This window comes from Colias eurytheme, chromosome 4, assembly GCF_061535395.1.
Source record: "Colias eurytheme isolate Ceu_HAF_F1 chromosome 4, ilColEury1 Martin Lab GWU primary, whole genome shotgun sequence".
NCBI classification, from domain to species: Eukaryota; Metazoa; Arthropoda; class Insecta; order Lepidoptera; family Pieridae; genus Colias; species Colias eurytheme.
Genome location: NC_142983.1, coordinates 3,463,690 through 3,484,176, shown reverse-complemented (window position 1 = coordinate 3,484,176; position 20,487 = coordinate 3,463,690). Strand labels below are relative to the sequence as shown.

At 31.2% G+C, this 20,487-nt stretch overlaps 1 protein-coding gene across 1 annotated transcript in view; it reads left to right on the top strand.

The window, feature by feature from the left end:
* LOC149908825 (uncharacterized) overlaps positions 1–20,487 on the top strand; it is a 54,577-nt gene that overhangs the window by 26,352 nt on the left and 7,738 nt on the right. The window contains exons 4-6 of the mRNA XM_090120410.1: positions 6,547–6,680; positions 8,020–8,139; positions 18,379–18,523. Of these exons, the coding sequence (XP_089976536.1) occupies positions 6,547–6,680; positions 8,020–8,139; positions 18,379–18,523 (399 nt within the window). The remainder of the gene's footprint in view (positions 1–6,546; positions 6,681–8,019; positions 8,140–18,378; positions 18,524–20,487) is intronic.

Sequence of the window (20,487 nt, the reverse complement as noted above, 5' to 3'; positions counted from 1 at the left end):
TTATTTTTAACCCGAAAACTGGCTTGGTTTTATTTTAGCACTGTAAAAAAATATTTTACCAATTACTTTCTTGGCAGATAATATAGGTGTAGAATCTTTTGCAGAAACCAGTATGCTGGAATAGTGAAAAAATACTTAATTTACGTTAGAACTGAGCCGCAGGACTGATTAATACAGGAAACATAATAAGGATGCTTGTCGCTATTCTTCTTTATTAATATAGAATTCAGGTAATATTACTCGCAAAAAATGTACCAAAAACTAATCTAGGACAAGCAACCGTTACAAAATGATCATACCTAATTCTGATGTCTGAACTAATATTTAGAACCACCCAACTGATCTCTTTACATTTTCAAAGACTTCGAACATATATAGTTATACCATATACCTATTCAACATCATGTCCAATTTGATTGATGAAAATGTCTCGTTTTTGTATGAACACGTTTGTTTTCCAAACAAGGCATGTTTTCAATCAATAAAAGGAAGGTGTGACGAACTGACGATTACTTGTTGTATGTACAATGTACATACATTTTATGTTTGTAATAACATTGTTTCGGGGCTTTATTATGACTTCTAACAATAATACAAATGAGTACTATGGTCGAAAATGCCTTTGAAGTATAACTTAGGTAATGAAATTGATTAGTTAATTAATTTGCTTCACGTCTTTTACGCATGTAAATTGGATATAGAAGGTCATATCAATGGTGGGTGTTATTAAAAAAAAAACAGTAAAAATATAAAACGATTGCGATAAAGTTCAATAAATATCTGAAAATGTTTAGTGATGATATCTCAATTTCAGTTTGAATTGAATTTTTGTGTCCTGAGGCATTGACCACATTTATTCTTCTTCAAAAAACAAATCAACATAAAATTATCCAAGTTTCACAAATTTTTAATCGAATGAATAAATTCAAAATAAAACGAATATTGCCACTTATATTTAACGCAATTTATTATTTAGTCGGCGAGTGCACTTCACAAAACTTAATTATAAGTTTCAAACTACATTTGATGAATCGAGTTTTAAGCGGCTTAGCGTCTTTGCACAATTAAAAAAATTAGTTACGAGCAGAGTTTATAAGCTTTTTTTATTGCTAGTAATCGGCATAAGTAGGTAACATAAATCAATAAAGTGCTCTGAATATGCATATCGTAAAATTGAACATAATATATAAGTAGGTAATATTAATTTTAATAATGATTTCATAACAACCAAAACAGCAACCAATATAGGAACCTACATATAAAGAATCTACTAGTATTAGGGTAGCAATCTTATTACCAACATAATGCACTTCGAAATCAAATATGCAGCGCTGCAATGTAGCAAAAATTATTCCTCTTTATACTGCAAAAATATTATGATTGTATTTGCTTCAGAATGCCAACTCAATCCGCAACTCTCCAATCAAATTAACTGTATAGCCTTTTTTGTAATGGACGGGATTTTACTACGATTTTTATTAGATTGGATTCTCGATTGGCTCGTCTCCGCCATGGTCACGGTCAGGCCACTTTAAACTGACCGTGAACGTAGAAATAATCCTGAAATATCTTGTTAGGTCTAAATAAAAGGCGAAGTAAAGGCGTATTGAATTTTATTTTCGTCTTTAATCTGCGATGTCCATTATTGTGAAAGTGTGTTTTTTGGTAATGAAAAAATTGAAACGCTTTGTAAAAGGGATTCTGCTCCAACAATGCAGTCTTAGCACTAAGTATAATTGAATCTTTTATTGTATCGATTTATTTTCGTAGTCCCCAATGAAGTCATAAGTAGAGTTTATATGTGCTCTTAAATAAATATTTTATAGTTGAGCCAATTTAATAGGCAACATTTGACGTCTATCAATTTTATCTTCATAGGTAACCTGCTTAAAAACATCGATTAAAGCGAATTAATCGATACGGACTTGAAACATTTGTCAATCGAACTTGAAATACATGTCAATAATTTATGATGATTTTTATTCCCAAGTAATCAATGCATTCGATTCTAGATGTCAGATTTCGATTTTTAGAGTAACGTCTCTGGTATTTAAAAAGAAAAAAGGTTTATTGACACAAAATTGTAGCGACGTCAGTTCTTTAAATAAGAAAATGTTTATTATGTTTAGAATGGTTTATCAGTAAAATCAAATCCTAAAATTAGTTGCATCGGTCATTATTATTATAAATATGTAATCGTAATTGAAAAAAGTTAAGCAAATGTGCAGTTACAACAAAACGAAATATCATGTTATTCTATGTCGTCGTTACTAGGTTACGTTGTTGAATTTTGTTGAACTGTCAAATGTTGCCTATTAAAATGGCTCTACTATAAATTAAAATGCAATAATATTGCCAGTTACAATTTCAAATAATTCTACTTACTTTAACACAACGTGAATACATCAAATATTAAAAAATCTAAATGCGTTTTGATAATTTACCACACTGATAATTTAAATCAGCAATTAGTTTAAATAATTAAAGATATCAAATTCGCATAAATCGAATACCAAATACAATTGGGAAACAACATAGAAAAGTTGGCTTATTAGTTATTTTGAACTATGTATTAGGACCATTAGTAGTTTAGTCCATTATCTATAGAAATTGAAATAGTGATATAGAACTAAATAAATTTAACTAATATTATATCATTGATTAATTTATAAATTAGCAGTTGGCCTTAAGTTTCAATTTGAAATTGGTCAATATTTTGCATGTTTTTTCTAACAATGAGAGTAATTAATACTCTTAGTGGAAAAGCCTATCGTTTACAAATTTAAATACTTACTTTCAAAGTTTCTAAATTGTTCGTATTAATAAAGATTATTTATATACCTCTCGTGATTCAGTTATTTAAATCTAATAAATTGGGTATCTAATAAATAGTAGCCTTTTTCATTCAAATATGGCTTTGTAAAAACTCCAAATTTTACACTCTAGATCAATTAAAACTCAGTTATTATTTATCAATCTCCAAAAAGACTATTTATAGAAAGCAATCTTAATAAATGATTTTAACATTGCGAAACATATTTATTAATCAAAAAGTACCGTAATTATAAAGTTTCACATCTCGTTGAAAGTTATATAATTACAATGAACAACCAAAATATAAAAATTACAAGATTTCTGATGCCAAAATAGATATAAAATTGGTACATTGTTTTTTATCTTTTTTATTACTCCCTATCTCCAAAGAGGGGATGTTTGTTTATAAACAATCGACGTTGTTACAAAGGGACGAACGAAATTCATTGCTGATATTTGCATTAAAAACAAGCGACCCCGGGTTTACATATTATATAGAAAAACGAGTAAAGTGAATTACCGAGTCTTAAGGATAACAATATATCAATTTAATCAAAATTGTCGGAAGGAACGTGCGCAGTATAAGAAGCTTTTCATCATTATGATAAAAGCCTGTATCCTCATATATTGTACACTTGTTTAATAAAACAGGCACAAAAATGCGGACCCTTATATCAAAGAAGGGTTAGAACTTATAACGTAACGGAATCCTTCATATCATCAGTTTATGGCCTTATAACCTCCAGAACTCAGTAAAAGCAAGAACATAATCGGATAGAACTTTTTGTATCAAAACAATTTCGCCAGGCATCTCAGCGATTCTTGGAAGAATAAACGAAACTATAAATTCGCCAACAACGTGCAACTAGTCTTACGATTTTATAGTTATTAAATCCTGCGTAGAATCCAGTTACACATAATATTTATATTCTTCAGGCGTAGATACTCATACAGAGCAGCATTCATTGCCGTAAATCCGGGAATATCCTTAGGCGAGTGTCAAGTCATTCGAAGAAAGCCACCAGTGTATGCGTAAGGTTTGAGATATAAATAGAAGTCATTCACTAAAGTTTACCACGGAAAGGGTGGAGGATGAATATTGCTTCCGTACATTTTCTGCGAGACTCGCGTTCTATTTTCAAGCTTTCAACTAATAAAAGTTTATTTACTGTTACAGCTGCAGCGGTAGTGGCTGAACGAGAAACGGTACAGGTACATTACAGATATGAAAACAACTATATTGTTGGCAATGCATTTTTGAATCGTTTTATGCTTGCTAACTCTTGATCACGTATATCCATTTTATGTCTATCAAAAAGACGATAGATATATCGACTGTTTGAAAACTAGTCTTAAAATAGTTGAATTCAATAATATTACTGCGGTAATATGTACTTCTTAGGTAACGCTTTTGAAAATGGTTTGCGGGCTTTTTAAAAGAGATAGGATAAATAAAAAGGCAAAGAGTTAAAAGAGGTGAGGAAAGTAAACCGGGCCTCGCTCCACCTACACTGTTCAAAGTTAAAACTGACGATTTTCCATGAAAGTATGGTAACTTCCCTTGGCCCAATTCGATCCTACCAAAGCCTGCTTGACTCCCAGTTATACAAAGTAATAGTTGGTTTGATCATGTAGAAGACTTAACAACTCGTTTCTCTCGTTTTTTGGATGTGGAAAAATAAAAAGATACAAATATGTTTACGCACGCGCTTGAAGGAACTTTACCTTCTGAAACTGTTCGGATTATATCAATGATTTATGAGTTCATAAATTCGACATTATTTTCAAAAAAATTAAAGAGTCACTCTCTTTGAAAAAAAGCACCACAAATTTTAAATTATACGAAGGTCCTATCATAATTTTAACAAGAAAAACGTATTATTTAAAAAGCTATTTTAAAAATTTTTATATTCAAGCAATGTGGAATATTAAATTTTGTCGCAATATAAGGCTTATAAGTAACTCGTTTTAAAATAATGGCGGTGTTATGAGAGCCGTCTGCCGTATCGTAATTGACACCGATATGGCTTTGAAATTTTCCCCCATTACGAGCAATTAATGCAGAATAAAACTAAAAATTCATTTAAACCTTCATAGTTTTAAATGAAACATTTAAAAGCATTTTTGTTTATTAAAAATTTATTCAGGATATTTTAATGCTCATGAAATTAATGTAATACATATTTCGATAAAAGTAAAAATAAATTGTTTATGTGAACGTTTAACGTACATCTTTATAATATGAGTCTTCAGGACATTATACTTAACGGTAATAATTTGTATATGAGCACACGATTACTTACAAATACATAGAGTTGTAGAAAATTCCTTCGATGTTGGCATGTAGCGGGTAACTTTTATATTAGGTAAAATGTGACGCACAAACTCTATATTTTCTGCTATTATATAATATATTTTGCACTACATTGGATACAAAGCTATGTATAATTGTTTCTGGCTTAATTTATCCCAACAAACGTATTCATTTAACAAATTAGCTACGAAAACATTGTATCCATACAAAAATTGCAAATTCCGAACTCAAATATTGATATAAAAATATTTCTTCCGTTATGCTACTGTTATTTGATATATTTGTATTATCTGTTTTAATTCAATTTATCTGTGTAACAGAAATTTTTATTTATAACAAATGAAAATAAATAAACATTTTTATCCATGATAAACGGACAAAGTTTACAATTTCAAATTAAAAAGCTTTTAACGAGTAGGTAAATGTTATTCACAGAATAACTTTTGAAAGGTTCAGAGAAAGGTTTTGACGGATTTTAAACGTGATTTATTCATTGTAGTTGATTAATCTTGAGTGAAAAATAATACTGAATTTTGTATTTGTACCTAGAAATTTACTTTTAAGTATTTTGTAGCAGGTACTTTACAAAATGTCCAAAGCTACTTACAAGAGAAATAACAAAATAAATGAAACTCGATTGAGAAACAAACTGATAGCAAAAAAGTGAATTTAAAAAATCCTGTAGTAAAATTGAGAGCTTCGAAAAGTTTTTAAGCTTGGACAGCCAGCAAATTGCGGTGCGAGCACATGCGACTGTGTTCATTTGACGGTCAAACAATTTTAAACAACGGTAGCTCCTATTTAAAGGTTACCAGAATTAAACGTCAAAGAGGATAGTTTTATTCTTCTTTGGTAGGTTATAGAGTATAGCGGTCTGGTATATATTTTATTAGTTTACGCAAGTAAAGTTTTAAATTTAATATGTTTAAATGGCAATGTAAATATGTCGCGAATCAATTAGCTGCTCGCTCTTTGGAGAGTGCCGATTATTTTTTTATACAGTTATAGTTTTGTTTCTATATACAGGTACCCGAACTAAATCAACATGTACATCCGTGTAGTGACAATGTAGGAGTACTTAAATATTAGGTACTTTGTTAACGACTGAAAGGGTTGAACTAATCTAATCAACGACGATCTCTCATCTCTTATGTACATTGTACACGTACTTGTAGTGGAAGCTTGTCTTATTTGTTGTATGGTGATATAATAAATACTAAATAGTAGTATCGAATTTGCAGTATTTTCGTCACTTATATTGAAGTTTAGGTACTTGTAATATGCTGATTGATTTCCAATTTCGTAACAAAATAACATTCAAGGCCAATAATAAAAAAAATCCGTAGATTCTCGACGACTATTCCGTACGAAGTGATATACGTTTAATAAAATAGAATTAATGTTTGGATGGTTTGCAGACTTGCCGAAATCGGATCCGGAGTTAAATGGGCTGAAGCGTCGCTACCGGCCCGGGATGAAGTTAAAAGCAGAATGCATAAGTCATGACTCCATGCCCCCAGCTAATCTCTCGTTTTTCGTCAACAACGAACCGGTGAGATTATTTTCACTATTCGTAGGATTGTGACCGGATTTCGGAACGAAAAAGCATTTATTTGGCGCGCAAAATTGTGATATCTTTGCTCTATAAATTTTCCGTTCATCAAAGGCTTTAATAAATGGGAAATGGAAATTTTATTGCAATCTTCTGATCGTGTGTTGGTGTATGTAGGTATTATTGATACCTACGTGTCCTGATAAATAAATAAAATGAGATTGTTTATATTGTACGAAATAATGTTTGATTTCTGCATATTGTTACCATGTGTTTTTAACAGTATTCAAGCCACAATCCGATGCTAACTCGCCTTATCACACGTAGAGTTGTCTTAAAAAAATGTAACTGAATTTTTTTTCTAATATATCACAGTCTTAATTTCATAATTTTGTCAAGGTCATAATTTCTTCAAGTAGGTAATTTAACTTTGTAAGCTATTACACTACTTTAATTTGTTGAGTAGTATTTGTAGTAGTATTGTTGAGTGTTGACTACAGAAAACAAAAAAACATTTTATAGATGGTAAATATTATAAGTATTATTCGTGAATTACAAATTAATAATTACAAGAAGCATTTCAAGGCCAAATCCCATTTAAATAATGAATGAATTACATTGATCAAAGACATTATAGATTCAACGGAAAACGTTATTATGTTCTTTTTTCAATACATATTTAATTGTTCGATATCTCTGAAAGTAATACTCAAATTATTCAATTTTCTTTGATTAATCAAAATGTATGTTTTGTAACGTTAGAAGTGAATAAAATTTTATTCCCTCGTTGAATGTAAATGCATCCATAATTCGGAATTTGGGTCCTACTTTCATGAAACATATCTGACACGTTTATGGCTTCGCATATTTGCAAATAAATTAAATTTAGGGGTGCGAAAGGTGTCTACTGAAATCTGATGATTTTTCATTTTCGACGTTATAATTACGGAGCATCAAGGTTTGCAAAGACGTGCTTATGGGATTGTGTGATAAACATAATTAAACGTCGCATTAATACCTTTTAATTTATTGCACTGAGAATTATTATCCATATTTCATTTGTGTTCATAGTATACATAGTACTAATACAAATAAGATGTTCACAAATAAGTAGGTACTTAATAAGTGTAAGTGTCAAAATACAAAATACAATTAATTGTAAATTAATAAAATCGTCAATCAATAAAAATTTAAAATCAGAATTTATTTTAACTATTGCGTTAAAGGTCTTAGCAATTGTTTTTCTTCCTGTTTTCAAAGTCTAATTGAGAATAATACCGAATGAAATCTAATTGTTATTACTTCGAGTATAAGATTTCAACTAATTGTTCAATTAAAGGCTCTTTCCCAACACGTGTGGCACCGGGTTGGGGGCGGCGAGAACGGCAGCCTGTGGACCGCCTACAGCACAATTCAGTTCGTCGTTCAGAAACATCACTTCGTTAGAGGGAAGATAAAGGTAATTCTTTTTTTAATAAATAGTGTTTGCTTAAATAGTTTTTTTATTGGGTGCAGTTGTAAAGTACCTACAATATACATATTTTTTTCCTTAATTTTTAAGACCTAGAACAGCCTTATTTTATGTCACAATTTATTTTCTTTCCTACCTACTTTGATAGAATTCATATGTATTTAGTACTTCATTTTTATAATAGATTATTTATTTGATAAGCCTTGTTTCTCGCAAAGGTCCAATAGAAGGAATTCATAATTCGTGATTATACTAAAAAAAAAAAACATAACGCATTTATCTCCGTTTTCATAAAAGCCACTCGAAAATAAAGCCTTCTTCTGGCGCAGTTCGACAAAAACTATACAGTAAAGATTTTCTAATCTTTTCTCACGAATAGTCAAATGTTCCTAACGTACACATGTGGTTGGAAGATAGTGTGTAAATGTAGAAAAAGGGAAATGTCTTCAAGATATTCAGCCTTTATTTATCGATACAGCCTTACTTGAAATAAAAACAGATTCCTTCTGAATGCCGAATATGCTGATGTTTCGATTGCGAGACACAGAGAACGGAAAATGATCATATTATTTCATGAATCTCGCGAGTGTTTTGTTTATGCTTAGTGATATATGAATGATGTTTTCTCAATGTTTGCGTTATCAATCTAGGTACTGTCTGTCTGATTTTTTTTATTAGGTATATTCTTATACTTACTTATTAATAAGAACTTTTTTACATAATATTAGTTAACGCTTTTCGGCTCCTTGGATGAGTGTTCATAGTAAACTAACATAGATTATCTAATCATGTCTAATCATGGATAATTAATATTGGGTGGAGATTAAGGTCAAACGAGATAACTTGTTCGAATAGGGCAGAAAAATATGTGTGAAAATGATATTTTAATGTAACTATGGTAGGGAACTTAATTTAATAACATAACATCTATGAATAAATTAATACGCAGCGGGTCGTCGTCGTTTATTAGATTGTTCCTTCTGCGTGAATTATAAATTCATTTTTCAATTTATCTGCACATTATTCATATCACTGCTTAAAACGGCTAAGAAAAAACATCGCGAGGAAACGTGTAAATCCAAAAATCCAAAGGTCAATGACTTTTGACATTCACCAACCCGCACTTAGCCAGCGTGGTGGATTATGGCGAAAACCCTCATAGAAGACAGATATGAAAAGATCATACCAAGTGAAAGATTTAAAATAAATTATTATTAACTCATTGAATATAAATGAAAATAAACTATATTTTTAAAAATTCACAATATTTAGCTCTTGTCATTTCAGCGGGTTTTGTTTTCACGCTCAGATGAAACCTAGCATTTGCATTCTGCGGTTTCAACCATACATGCATAGTGTATATTACTGTATATTTTTACATTAGAATTATTATTAAATGTACTGCATATTTTGTGTTGTTAAAGTAATACATATCTATTTGAATCACTTATTATAAATATTCAACAATCCACTGATCTTCTGCTATAAATCTATCCACATAAAATACATGCTCAAATATCAATGTAAATAATTGCTATTTGCTGTATTTTCAGTTTGAGATAAACTTAATTAAAAAGGCATTCTAGATATTGTAGCAAATTATTAATTGAAAGCTTCACTGTAATAGTTTATCGAGCACATAATTCATAGAAAGCACAAAGTTTGAAGATCTGTACAAAATTCGTAAATTAATTTAGAAGAGTACTTGTTTACGCGTAACTATATGTGCAAATATTCGTGAAACCACAGCGTGAATATGCGATATACGGTGTACCGTCTTCTCGCGTTACATATATTATCCTCTCTCCACATTATAATATTCCACCCGTGAAGGAAATATAATGAGTTAGGTATTCCCGTCTTAAAACATTTGAGCAGCACTTCGAAAATGTTTAATTTCATACAAAACTACGTATCGCAAAAGGAAGATTCGAGAATACTAAAGAACGAATTTACATTTCCAATGCAACTTATGTGACTTGCAATTTATCCGTCTCGTAACTACCGACGGACGTAGAATTTCGTTATTTTCTTTTCTTTGATATCTTTAAAATACTTAGCTAAATTTTAATTTTCGCGAGGTGTACTCAGACCGATGCTTGAGTTTCTTTTGATATAAAACGAGGAAAAGCAGTGTACTTTTGGGTTCGTATAAAACGGACAGCGAAAGATTATACGCAACAAAAATTTGTAACACCTTTCTGGGAATATTTTTCTTACAAGATAATCTTATCGTTTTACAACTAGACTTGTAGGTTATAATCTGTATTTAATAACATCACATCAAATGAGAGTTTGTATTTTTTTTTAAACCACGCGTAAATGGCCAGAAATATTTGCGAATATTGCTACAATGTTACAGAGTAAATCATATTTTATCTCAAATTTCATACAAATTCCATTTAACAAGCAATGCAATAACAGATACCACTGCAAATGTGAATACCTTATACTAGACTCTAATCAATACAGTCGAACGGGTTTGATTACATGAAAACTCATTTCAAACTTTAAACATATTTTATGACAGTACGAGCCAAGTTCTACAAACCATACGCTATCGTGATTTTGCATTTTCAATTTTCTAAAGCAAACAAGCGGTCCTCATACTGCAACGGATCCCAGTCTGCAGATAATTCAAATATATTTTATTGTATTTTAATGCTATGCGATGTATCCAAGTCTAGACAAATATCCCCCATCCAATGATGTATTTTGTATTTTTATTTATTTATTTATTTATGGAACACACAACAATTTTATCTTAGTATACATACATTATACCTGCTATTCGGGCATCTGACTATATTTAGTTTTTCATTTTTTTGTAGTTATTATCTTAATCCAGCGGACATAAATCCACTAAACAAAAAGTCATTAATATTCGTTCAGACATTCTTGAGTTATATTAAATTCATAAAAGGATCAGAAGTACGTAGAGTCTATATCCATTTTAATACAACTACATAAATCGCAAACAAGAGTTCCTTTGTAATCATATGGAAAGTTATTATATTAAACTATTTCATAGTAATACATCTTCCTTTTCGTCAAAAGGCGCCATCTTTTATAACATTTTGTGTGGATTGTATATAAATTGCAAAATCATTTTTATTAATTGATCATATTTTATAGATATCCTATTTAGAAAATAATAGGCTTACAGAAGCCTGATATGAATTGAAATAATTTTGTCCAAACCAATTGCCCTTTGAAATACAAATATTCACTCAGAATAATTTGAATATGATTACATAAATGTATAAAAGATGATGTTAAGAATACGAATAAACAAAGCATTAAAAGAGGAACGAAAGAACGTTCGTGTTCTACAATTATCCTCGTATCAGCTAAAGATTAAAAGCATATCAGCAGAGTATTCTGTTAGCTCTCGTAATCGTCAAGCCAGGGATTATAAAGCAATAAGCAAGCGCTAAGTAATGCCCGTATGGCTTCGCTAAAAAGCCGTTTGCGCCAGTGAAATTAGTTCAATTGTAGTGTGGAAATCTACAAAGCACAGCCCTAATTACAAGAGCTTAATTACACGGCCGCTCCAAATGTTTGACGCTTTTGTTAAATGCGCTAAATTAATTGCCGAATTTTTAAATCTCTCACTTCCAAATGCGGAAACGAAAGCCAGATAGAGAAATGTTTAAGTGATGCGGGTTCCTTAGATTGCACGTTTTTTCCCTACTTTTTGTTTTGACGAAGGTTCGCGTGTTTAGAAAACAAATTGGTTTGACTGAGCGTAAACGAGGAGCGTTAAAATTTTATTTTTTTAAATGTATTCCCACTTAATACTAGTAAATGAAGCTCTTTGAAATAAGCAATTAATTTAGATCGGTATATCAAAGTGCTCGTAGTAAGAAAACGTAAAGTATTTGAAAACTCGCCTCGCCTCACTTTAATTGCCGATCGCCGAGAAGAGAGAAATACTTTATTTTTTAATGGAAGGTCTGATTGAGCTTGTTCTTGAGATAAATATCGTTGTCCATGTTAAATAGAAAAGTTAATTCTTAAAATATTTTGTTGTTGTAGCATTTTCTTCTTTATTATAAGAAATAAGCTGATTGGACATTTTTACGAACATTGTAGATTTGTGACATCCATATTTATCATTTTATTTAGACAGTATTTTTTGAAAGTCAATGTGAAACCATAATAAATTGGTAGCAAATGTCGGATTAAATGTTATCACGAATTTTGGGTGGCGTAAAACCCCATTATTTAATATTTCATGTTAAAACTCACCCTTTTTAACTTTTCATGTATTTTTTTCGACAAGTATAACGATCCTTCATAAATTGTACTTATATATTCCCTAAAATGATTCAGAATTTATCGCCTCATTCAATTTTATTCCTCTTCATTTATAATAACAATCCTAAACATATTAAATGTTGGAATAATTAAATCGAAACTGGTAAACAGTTGTCCAACTTTTTAATTGAAATCGCTGTTGAAACAATGTAAAATTGTAGGATAGCAGAAACTCACTGACAGTAACGGATTCATCAGAACTTGGGAATATTTTAAAATATAAATTCAAGTGCATTTTTTGATCAGATTGATTGGTTTTGACAGTCACATCATGGTCGCATCGTATGAAATAACTGTAGCCATACTGAGGACTACAAAAATATCAATACATGATGAATCACATATATTCAAAAATATAAGCGATATAGGTACTTACCTATTATATTACTGTAAAAATACAGAACTATTTCACTCAATTATCATAATATGTGAAGACCCAGTGTGTTTTTCATTTATTTATTCGAATCGATTTTTTTGTACCGACAAGTTTAGATAAACGTTCTGAACTCTCCCACACTAGACCAACATATTGATTTTTGTTAGCCTTCGCCGAAGAATAAGTAGCAATAGTAAACAACTGAAATAAGGCGGTTGACAATATACATATTATGTCTAAGTAGACTAGCGCTCCGTCCGGCTTTACCCGTGGTACATAGCCTATAGGCTATACCTACATAATATTATAAAGTACTCAGGGATCATGTATCTAAATATCCATTGAAATAATGTTTGATATCGGTTCTGTTTCTGAGTTGAGCGCGTTCACACAAACTCTGCAGCTGTATACAATTATATATTATATTTCTCTTTATACTATGTTATAAGTATAGCAGTGCATTATTTATATGCATATCAGCTTTCTTGGTCAAGCCATATCAATCGCCTGAGGTCCTCTGACCCTGGGGACAATATGTTATGTTTTTATAGAATTTCTGAGTGAATGGCCAGCAATGGGAATTGTGTCCGGTTTATGCCTTTGTAGTGGATCTAAATAGTATGGAAAGTATTTCGGGAAATGTTTAAATACTACTTTAATATAAATAATATTATGTGCCTGTATTTTTGTGAATACAGGCTAATTATTACTATGTCACATGCTCAATACATAGCTACTCGAGCCGACTTCGAGTTGAGTTGTACTCGTTTGAAAATATTCTGCTATGTAGACTACAATTACCTATTATTATATCTGTCTCTGTACCAAATTTCATACTCAATCGATAAATTGTTTTTGCATGAAAGAGTGACAATGATCTATTGCACGCCTCATAAGCGAAGCGTTGAGGTGGGTACTACTGTCACTTCGCGCAAAACATCTGATTTTTCAAACTTAAAATGTCTTTATGTATCATACATTGCACTTGTAAGATAATACATACACACACATATTAAGAAAAAACACTATTTTTAACATTCATGATATTTTTTATGTCATTTTTGTTATTTAAACTAGTTAAAAAACAGTTTAAAAAAGTTCTGTCTTGGACGTCCGTGTGTCTGTATGTGCGGAGGATTTTCTTGTTAACACGATAGCGACCGAAATACTTTACTAATCGAGTCTTTTTTTTCTCTTACGCTTGAGTATGCTCAGGAATAGAACCCTTTCATTTTTCAGGGTCTGATTCGATGTGGTTTAATTGTTATTAAATAAACAAAAATAATAATTAATAGATAATTATTAAAAAAAAAATTATGAGGCGTGCACTTTTGGATTTTCCAAATTATTTATCCTTACAAACATTCAGCTTTATAATCGAACATCTAACTTATCCCCAGATTTTGTTGACTGTCAATAAATTTCAATTACCTTTGGAAAAGAGAATCATATTATATTTATGATCAAAATTGTTTGATCTATTCATCAAGCTGTTGTAATCACATCATGAATAGTTAAATAATGAGAAAATCATGTACAATTCAAGTAAATTACCGTTTGTATTCTTGAATAATATATTAAAATGGGTTCAACGTAGGCCAAGCTAATTTAAAGTACTTTATTATAAAGATTTTCTGGGTCTTTATGGTGTACAATAATTAAATCAATGTATGAGCGAAATTATTGTAATAAAATATTAATTGTGATGCTACAAGTCCCATGTCCCCTAGTGGGGGCAGGGGCAGGCGTTATACATCTGTTTCACTGGTCGATTTTCTCTAGCGACAAGTAGGTGATCAGCCTTCTGTGTCCTGCCAGACCGAGACATTTTTTTTTCTACGTCTCCACCGGGAATCGAACCCAGAACCCGTCGGTGCTACGCTCACGCGTCAACCACTGTACGAAGGAGGCGGTCATATACCTACTGAGATTGATAGCATAAAATCTTGAGATTTTTCGATATTCGCAGTAATACATCATTTTCCTCACTCGGTCATTACATTACAGGTACATAAAGGAATAATTCAAAATGGTTGTATGCGGCGTTTGTTCATTAATATGTAAAACGTTTGCATATCAGCTATCATAAAAAGGGTGGTGCTTACTCCATTTATACCGTTGCCTCGTTACCTTCAAAAATCCATTCATCCTGTTTTAAATTGCTTTCAGGGCTACATTAAAATACATTTTTTTAATGTGACTACGATGTTCGTGATAAAAGGTTTTTCGTGTTAAATGTAAGACTTCTAATTGTATTTCATACATATCTTGGTATATCCTATTATGAAAAGAACTGTAACCTCTGTTTAAAGTCAAATTAAAAGTAAATAAAGAATAGGTTTATATTCATCCAGTTGTTAGAAAAATAATTGGTTTCGTGATAAGAAGGACAGTGTCACAAATTACAGTAGCACAACCATAAAACACAGTTTCCATCCGCTAGAATTATAATTTCACTTTGAAACGACATTGTTCAAATTATATAATTTACAAGGTTCCGTGACACAATAGATTAAATTCATGAAATTGATATACAGGCCTCATTGTGTTGTAAATGCTAGCTCATTACTAAAACGTAGAACCCTTTTTGTGGACGTGAATAGCCAGCATCGTATTTATACAATAAGCTATTTTAGGGGCGAAATTCCTGTAGCGTGTTCCGAATGACGTTTCATTATATATTATAAATTAATGAGGCATGCCTGAACTAATTATCGTGTGCAATTATGACGATAATCGTTGTATGATAGTTAATTGTATCAAGCATGTGGTTGCAGTTGTTTGTGATTAAATATTAAGGGTTAAAATATTTTCCCATATTATTATGCATAGCGGATTATTCGATTAATGTGTTTAATAATAAATATAATATTTTCATTCATTCATTCATTCACATTAGAAAATGAATTATTGTGTATTCACATACATTTTGAAATTTACTTAAAGGAAGAAGAAAAGACCAGCAAATATTATAATCGCTCGAGATTTAACTATGTTTTCAGTGAAAGGATTTTCATGATCTATTAAAAAGCTGTTTTTCAGTTTTTTCATTACATGCGATGAAGTCTTTCGTCTCTAAAATATGTATTAGGGTAGGCTACTGTTAACTATATAAAGCAGTTATTTGATTCATTAATGTCTCTACTTTATGATGTTATTTAGTTCTAATAATAATCCCCTTTGTTCCTTCAGTAAATAGAGAAAGTCGAGGCAATAACGTCATTAGGAGCAACAGAAACTTCAACGTCATTTATGAAAGCTTTTGAGTACCTTTCTCTTCACTAATCTTATCTTCTTCTTATATATAAAAATGAATCGCAAAATGTGTTGGTAAGCGCATAACTCGAGAACGGCTGAACCGATTTCGATAATTCTTTTTTTATTATATTCCTTGAAGTACGAGGATGGTTCTTATGTAGAGAAAACGTAAACATGTACCACGGGCGAAGCCGGGGCGGACCGCTAGTATTAATATAAAACTCTTTGTTTATAATCTCAATATACAGCGAAACATAATTTAATGTTATTTATAAAGGGGGAATCTATAAAACATTTTGATCAAAGCTCCTCCCTTTGAGCTACATTTGTCCAACGAATATCATCCTACGCTTCCAGAGCGGGTTATTATAACATTCATAATATCAATCACTAGCTGCTCCGCGCGGTTTCACCCCCGCGGCTCCACCCCTGTTGGTCGTAGGGTGATGATATATAGCCTATAACCTTCCTCGATAAATGGGCTATCTAACACCGAAAGAATTTTTCAAATCGGACCAGTAGTTCCCGAGATTAGCGCGTTCAAACAAACAAACAAACTCTTCAGCTTTATAATACCTATTAGTATACACAGTTAAAAGCGTCGATTTTGGGCTTCATCCGACACAAATTTCAAAGTTTATATATTCATTTAATTAACGTACAATAGCTTTAACAATAGAATGAATGCGTATATTGGTATTCGTGAAAAAAAACATTAAGGCTTCTTGAATTATTTCACACAATAAAAACCTATTTAATGACCCGATTTGTGGAACAAAACATAAAAATATAGGTGAGGATAAAACGTTATTATGGTGAACGTTGTAAGATTTCTATTTTTTAATGTTTCCAGTCCTCAATAAGTTGACCTCGAGACTCCTACGTCAGATTTTTACGTATTACTTACATTAGGTATATTTATCTTTTAATTGCTTGTTATTTTCCCGAGAAAGTTGCCGTTAGAAAATAAAAGCAATTTTCATAGGTTGAAGAGATTTTGGACGGAGCAAATTTTATTTTAAGTAGACGACGTACTTGATCATAATTAATTATTTACTTTTCGTTGTATATTTTATGTTTCCCTTTCTTTGTCTTTTATTTCATAATTATAGTTATTTGTTCATGTCTTCAGAAGTGATCTTATCAAATACTCTTTTCAATGTCTGACAAAATATCTCAAGTATTTAAATATTAAATTCATGACTATATCTACAACTATTAAAGCAAACATAGTACTCCTCTTAAGTCGAATATCGTCTATCAAAATAGCCAAGTTTCATGCACCATTTGCTGACCGAATTTCAAATATCCTTGGAAAGCATCGTGTGACTACGACACTGTTGATATAGTAGTTTCGCTTTGCCCGTCTGATTTATTCATTATTTTTTGTTGCATCTGTAAAGCAACCTTTGCGACTATCTATACAATTTTGCTGGTCATTTTTATTCGTATGTTAGCAGATTTTTCAATAGTAATTGTGAATATTGGAGTGTACATTTATCAAAACAAAATATTTGTTGTTTTGATTAAATTCACTTGAATATTTAGGTAGGTAGGTATTTACGGAGAGGGAACTGCTAAGTCATTAAATTAATATTTACAAAGATTTAATTTTGCAACAATATTGAATGTTTTGGTCTTCCAACTATGTATTAAAAAATATCCAGAAAAATTTATCTAGCTATTACAATTCTTCACCTCACTGTAAATTGGTCACTAAAAGTTGTTAGATATGGCCATCGATTAATCCACTTGGCGCATGACTTCATGCATGAAAACACATTAAAGTACCTTACATCAAATTATTTCCCTCCATTTCTTTAAAATTACCAGGTATCAGAGCAATGTTTATTTTACGCAACATTTTTCCGCTTGCACTTAAGATGCAAACAAGAGATAGAGATACACGTGTAACATATAAAAACACTTCTATTTATTCCAGTAGTATTCAATAAAAAGTTATCGTTGTTACGCTGTTAAACGATTAAGAAAATTCTAGGGTAGATTCGTATCCCCTTTAAATCGCATGCTATAAAAAACAAATTACACGCTATAGTTTAGATCCCCTAAATTTTCTTGTAATAAAATTACCCCTGCTCTAAACGGTGAAAGAAAACATCGTGAGGAAACCGATATGTCAAAGAATCAAAAGTTCGACGACATGTGACATCTACCCGTACTTGGCCAGCGTGGTGGATTATGGCTTGTTCCCTATAGAAGGCCCGTGTGCCTATAGTGGGAACGTATAGGTATTTAAGTTTCTTTGTTTACAGATTCGGTGTTCCGCGTACATATACTCGATATACTTCAGAAGCCACGAGAGGGTGGCGGAGGAGGAAAGGGCCCGGACCACGGTCGCGCCCTTGCCAGAGACGAGGGAAGCTATCGTCTTCCCTATACATCGCATTTCTGATAACAGTAAGTGTCGTTTTTTGTTGAAGCTCGTTTTGTATGCATCTGATAGTGGTGAGTTCAAAGTTTAGAAGAGGTTTGTTGCGGGCTTTCTTTAATATTTGCAAATTTGGTTTAACTGTCTCATATTATGCTCACTAAAACTGATAGTTACGTAAAATTATTAAGGCTTACATTTAGTTTTGTATATTTGCGTTATATCTGTACTGATTACTACAGAGGCTCATAAAAATGTAATGGTACAACAGAGCGCCATAGATTGTTTGAAAATAAAATCAACAAGCGAAACTAATGTAGGTAGGTTATCTGCGGGAAATTGTTTGTATCAACATGAATTTTAATATTATTTTTATAATATTATACATAATTATTATTAATATTTAAGGCCTTGGTAATTATATAAATCTTATATCTACAGACGAAAGACATAAATTACAAAAACTTTACAGAAAACTTCCAAGTACAGTTCAAGACTCTTAATTATTGTTCTTTCCCATATAATTTATATCCCCAGTCAGACGATATATTGATGCAACGACTTATCACAAAGTACGTAATAAATTCTCTTAGGTCGAGAACATCAGAAAACGCATTTACCTAGTAGTAATTCCGTTGAGTGCTATTTCTTTGTAGTAGGAGAAGGTATTCTTAATACATATATATGCTTTATAGCAATCCAATATTCCTTTAAAATTAGGTTTATATTTTTCCTGAAACATGAACGTATACAAATAATAATAGTATACACGTAGAGCATCTTATTACAAAAACTTAAATAGACCTGGTTTAAACCCAGACTACATAGTCTGGGTTAAACTTTAGTACAGACGTTTAAGCTTTTACTTGTCTATGGTTTAACGCTTAATCATGTTTTTTAATAAAACTTTTACTTAGGCCTTGGTTTTCAAAGGTTCAAGACCCGATTTGTAGTAAGTCTGTGTTTCAAAATAAGACGGATAATGTTTATGCGCAGAGCATCCAGACCTAAAGTTACATATTGTAATATGTTATGAACTAATTTATGAGCATTTACACAATATGTAAATAGTTCTCGGAAGTCATGCGGGTTCGGTAAATGTGAGCAAACGTACTTGTTTGTAATTATGAAACTAGTTGAACACCGCAAATTTCACGAATCTCTGTGCCGTAATTGGACTGTATCAATTTTTTGTTTTATGTACTAAAAATATAACAAAGAAAAAAATCAAGCTTTAAATTGGAAAAACTATGCTTTGAATTGGGTTTATCGTGTGCTATCCAATTGAAAAGCAAAGAGTTTAGCCAATACTCTAATTTTGTGTTGTTTTCAACAAGTTATCATGCACTTCTCTTAGGCAAAGTTGTGAAGAACAAATATTTGAACGGGAGACATCTAGGTAACAGATTATATATTATGTAGACGCAAATTACTTTTTAAACGGTTGAATATGTCTAAATATTAGGTTATCGTACCTAATTTATTTTATTGTTAAAATTATTAAAATAAATAAAATAAAACTTATTGGCAACTTTGCGATTGGTAGATAAATTTATAATTGTGTTTATGTCATTAGTCGGGATACTGTTATATGTAACCGTGGAGCAAATCAATTTAGTTGCCGTTTTGCAAAATGAGTCTTGGTGGTGGGTTGGAAGTAAAAAAAATTAGTGATGTGTGGATTATAGAAAAAATATTGATATACCACTTAAAATAAATTTAATTTATAAAAATAAACGTTTTCCATGGAATTTCATAAAACGTTTAATAATGCATCAAAGTAATAATCTTAATAATTATTTACTATTAAAACCTCAATTAAACGATACCAGTCTTTCATTATGTTTAAACGGTACATCGCTGTAGTCTAATTATCGATATTTGATATCAATTGCGCTCCAGTTTTGAATATTAAATCTATTTATTAGCATGTTACGTAATTGTACTGCAATGTGAATATTGTCCACGCGTAAATACATCTATGCATTGATTA